General features: G+C 37.1%; 1 protein-coding gene across 2 annotated transcripts in view; it reads right to left on the bottom strand.

Annotated features, from left to right (window-relative positions):
- Positions 1 to 5,032, bottom strand: part of LOC107655625 (zinc finger protein 318-like) — a 25,557-nt gene that overhangs the window by 6,994 nt on the left and 13,531 nt on the right. For both annotated transcript variants that reach the window (XR_001630468.1, XM_016443191.1), the window contains exons 6-7: positions 2,567 to 2,666; positions 2,186 to 2,478 (exon numbers count right to left, since the gene is read on the bottom strand). Coding sequence is in view for 1 of the 2 variants with exons in the window: in XM_016443191.1 (XP_016298677.1) it covers positions 2,186 to 2,478; positions 2,567 to 2,666 (393 nt within the window). In the remaining variant the exon portion in view is untranslated. The remainder of the gene's footprint in view (positions 1 to 2,185; positions 2,479 to 2,566; positions 2,667 to 5,032) is intronic.

The following is a 5,032-nucleotide window of genomic DNA, read 5'->3' as shown; positions in this document are numbered from 1 at the left end:
ACGCCCCTTACTGCTGATTGGCTACAAGTTTGTTTTGCTAGTCGGCCCGAATCAGTTTTCTAAAGCGTTTTTGAAAAATCGCTTACCCGACCTTTAAAGACCAGTGTTGTGCAAGTTACTTCCAAACTGTAATACATTATAGATTACTTGTTACTGTTATTTAAAAATAATTCCTTACCTTACAATATTACTGTCTCAGAATTGTAATGCGTTACATGACTCCTGTATTGCTTTTGAGTTACTTTCACCAAAATAACTACAGAAGTAGAACTTGACATTCTAAAATGACAAAATGTACTGCATAGCATTTTACATCCAGTAGAGGGCGATATGGTGTAGCATAATGACAGTGGGCGATCCAGGCTACTAACAATATAGCTTATAATTGGCAAAGTGAAGGCTAAAGACAATGCAAGAAAGGATGACAGCCAGAATCACAAACGATCCAAGTCTGTTAAAAGTATGGTAGAGGTAAAGTGATTATCTGGCAATATCTGTGAATAGCTTGGGTCTATTCATATTAGACACAACAGGACTATATGTAAACTCTAATGCCATGACAAGATGCGCATATGTCCATCTCGCGCATGTACAGTCTTCTGCCATCTTCACCCATTAGCCGCTTTTCAACTGGCCAGTGCGAGCCGGGGCTTACAGCGAGTCAGGTGGGGCTAATAGCCTCGGACCTCGAGCACAGAGGCCGAAATCATGCCGCGTTTCCACTGTCGGGCCAGTAGCCTCGCGGCACTCCAGTAAAACCTGCCCTAAACACGCCTTCACTGGACTACGTCACACAATACAAAGTTCCACCAGCGAGAGGGAGATTAATGAAATAAATCGCTAAACAAATATATCAGAAGCTGTCGTTTAGTCTTTATTTACAATCTTGGACACAACACGTGGCTATTGACTGACCACGAACAGGAAATAAAACTTACTTGCAGCATTTTTGATTCGTTAATGTCTCGCGGTCTTGCTGTTTTTTTTTTGTTTTTCTTTGAACAATTAAATTTTGGGCTAAAAGTGTGTTGTAACGCAAGCGTTACTGAACATGTACAGAGTAAAATATTACTGAAAATTGATTAGTGATGCCTTACACTACTGCGTTACAACAAAAAGTAATCAGCTACTGTAATGCATTACTTTTGTAACGCGTTACTCCCAACACTGTGTGTTTGTGATGACCTTAATAAAGAATACTAGTATATACCTTGTTATGTGCAAGATTAAGAACACTTAATTACCTAACAGTAATGATGAGTAAATAAGCCTATGCTATAGAAAAAATATCCCTAAAATACAATGTGTTCATATATTACAGAAGTTGTTGATGTCCTGTATCAGAATCACAATGTTCCTGCTTAATAAATCATAGCCACGATAATGAGGGAACAAATCAGTAAATCATAGCCACAATTTCAATAAAATTACTAAATTGTAAACAAATTCTTAATTTGTGGCCCCAGTATATATATATAGTTTTCCTACTATAAGTCACTTTGAACTAAAACAGTGGTTATCAAACTGTGGTATGCTGTGATACCACCAGGAGTGCACAGTGTCTCAGGTGGTTTAAAACTCTAGAAATGTACTATACTAAAAATGTTGCGTTCTGGTCTATGCGCATTTTATTCTATGTGCCGAAAGAGCCACAAAAGCTGATCTGATCAAGAAAAAAGCAGCATGTTATTCTGTTTAATCTCAAAGCAAGCATTTAGGTGCCAGGACTGAAGGCAGCCATATTGTAATCCTTTCTAAATGTTACTACTGTAGTGTATGTGTGTTTTTAGATGTTACTCCTCAGGGTCCTTCCACAGATCTGCAAAGGCATGCAGCATGATTAAACTGAACTACAGGAACACTGATCTTAATAATCAGAATATGGCATTATGTTGCTCACAATTACTGCACAATGAATAATTTTATGTTCATTTATGCTTTAAATGCATATTTTTAAGTATTATTAATTTCATTAGGGTAATTTTCTTAATGAGAAAAAAATTTAATGCAGTTATTTAAAAAATTACTGAATGAAGAAGTAATTTAAATAAATATTTTGTAGAATCACTGTCAAGAATTAAATGGCACTTGATCAAATTTTCAAAGTGGCAGTCTAATACTTAACTATGAAAAAGCCTATCAAGTGCAAGTAGTACCTTTCCTGTAACAGAATTAACAACTCTACCTTATTGTATGAGGTGCTGGTTTTGGCCCCTGATTTCTCTGGGCTTCTGGTTGACTCCTTCTTACTCTGAAGGGGCTGCTGCCTATGGTCCGCAGAGATCTTCGAGTCTTTGTAGCCTATACCGAGAATAAGAGCCACTTTGACCAGCTCTTCATATTTTTGATCTGCCTCTCTCTGTTCAGAACGCAATTTGGAGATTTGGGCCATTGCATCCTCTTGGAGCTGACTGAGCTCAATGAGGACAGGGTCCTTGTGTCCATCCTTCTCTCTTCGCTTCTTTCGAAGAAGCTCCCCTAAAGGAACAAATCAAACACGTATAATACAGTGGGCCCTTACATATAATAAAGAAAACACTTCCATTTTACACCAAGAGGGAAATACCTTGCTGCTTTCTCAATGTTTCCACATCCTTTAAGAGATTTTCTTTCCTCTTGTGTCGCATTTCTTTCTCCTTTTTTAGCTTTTTAAGCTCTTCCATGACCTAAGACAGATTTTTTTGTGCCTTAAAGGGTTAGTTCACCCAAAAATGAAAATTAGCCCATAACTCATACGTCATCAGCCCGGAGCTGCTTCTGTGTACAACTGTTGGCGCAAGCTACATTAAAGTGATTATTACGTTTTGAATATGGATATTTTTCTTACAAAAATGCATCGATTCGCTACAGAAGGCCTTTGTTCACCCCCCGGAGCCGTGTGAGACACTTTTTTTTTTATGGATGGGCGCTTTTTATTTAACTTCTTTTGGACTGATGCATGCAACACCTGCTGAGTGCCATTAAACAGCTTGAAAGATCAAAGACAATTTTTATATATAACTTTGACTGGATTCGTCTGAAAGAAGGAAGTCACATACACCTAAGATGACTTGAGGTTGAGTAATTTATGGGCTAATTTTCATTTTTGGGTGAACGAACCCTTTCAATTTATTCATCAACAATAACATAGGAATGGGAATCCTGATGAATTTAACAATTCTGTTTCTGATCCCACTTCCTTAATTCCTCCCAAAATATACACGACACAACAATATTTAAAAAGAGTTAATTTGGACAACACATCTTTTTAGTTTTTAATTAAAGTTAAAGAAAATTTTTACTTAAACACTTGGTCATATGAACATCCAGTCAGTCTCACACTTCGATAACTCACAAGCTTAAAATTCATTGGGGAAAAAAAAATCTGACCATTAAAAAAACCATACAATGGATACACGGGCGCTTGTATGTTAGTTGTTGCAAACAACCAGCGAGGACAATGCAACAGAAAGATGTAAAGATTGTAGAGGCTCAAGATGTGTTAATGGAACCAAAAGAAATAAATTCCAGGGGTCGTAAATTCCAAGAACCAGAGGTCGCATGCATAAAGCCACTCACTTCAGGGATGAAATGAAATGAAAATTCTGGGCCGAAACTGTAAATTCTGGATGCACTTGGCCGAAAACCAAAACTTCTTTGTAATAATAATTAATTATTTTATTAAATAATATAAAGTAATTTTGTAAGACTTCTTAATTTAACAAAATTTTTATGATACTAAATACAAAATAAATAAAAAAACACAAGTCAATAGAACTCATTTATATAGATTTAATATAACCAAACTTTAATTGAAAGTAACAATAACATTGGACAGAAAATATATTAATATTAAATATCAATATAAGCATCTGAGCAGAGCATAGCAGGGAGCAGATCAGTGAACGAGAGGGTAGTGTCATTTTACCAGCGTTGCCATGTTACAGCACAGTAGCGCGTGTTATTTGAGTGGACTTTGCTTTACGGGTGAGCATGAGCATCACATGAGCGGAGAGCACATTCATAGAGCGGATTATTGAGTGGAGCGTCACACTGCGCAGTGACGACAGCTAGAGGGAGAGTGAAACCTGCATGCTGAACACCGCTTGGCATGTGTGGCGTGCCATACATTTTTAGCCTTTTTCTCTTTCGGCCAAAAACCGAAAATGACATTTTCAGCCAATTGTTTTTTTCCGGTGGCCGAAATTTCGTTGCATCCCTAGTGCTGGGGCGTTTCTAGGATTTTTTTCAACTGAGGGCAAAAGAGGGGCCACAATTAATACAGAGGGGCCAATCTTATGTTGTGTATTTATATGTAGAACTGTAGATATCCAAATCATTTAAAGTTCAGTAAGCTTTAAATCAGCAATAAACTGATGACAATTTACATTTTTGTGTGAAATACCCCCACTAATTTATCTATCTGACTGCCTTGAAACATCCTGGGTCAAAAATGTTCTTTGGTAGTGAACAACTTTTCTCTCTGATTATAAGCTAAGGAGAGTGAATTGCCTGATCAAATGGTTCTCCAATGAGATGTGTGACATTCAGGTGAAGCAAATCGAGCTGTGCAGATCAGAAACATATTTAGCAGAGGTGGGTAAGTGAGATAAACATCATACGATTTGCTGATTGTGAAACCCTGATTGTGTTATGTATTACATTCAGCCACAGAGAATTGTATTGATTAACATTATCTTGTCTAGCTAACATCAAACCTGGTCTGTCCTAACACTGAAACACGGTACCAAAATTAGGGGTCGACCGAAATGTGTTTTTCAAGGCCGATGCCAATACCGATTATTACAGATCAAGTAGACCGATAACCGATATTTTGAACCGATATATATGTCTGGTGTAAACATGAAAATTAATGTCAAAATTAAGAATAACAAGGGCTCTGACAAAAACTGCCTTCTCTGGTGTTGGTTGAGTGTAGTACTCCCACAGTAAACTCTTTATTTTTTGGCAAACAAAGGGTTTAGCGTATTGTGTGATTATTCTTTTAAACAAAAGTTGTAATAATTGTTGTAGTAGTCAGGGGTTAAAGCAA

Source organism: Sinocyclocheilus anshuiensis, unplaced genomic scaffold (assembly GCF_001515605.1).
Source record: "Sinocyclocheilus anshuiensis isolate Anshui unplaced genomic scaffold, SAMN03320099.WGS_v1.1 scaffold1506, whole genome shotgun sequence".
NCBI classification, from domain to species: domain Eukaryota; kingdom Metazoa; phylum Chordata; class Actinopteri; order Cypriniformes; family Cyprinidae; genus Sinocyclocheilus; species Sinocyclocheilus anshuiensis.
The sequence above is the reverse complement of the archived record's forward strand: the minus strand, read 5'-3'. Positions and strand labels throughout refer to the sequence as shown.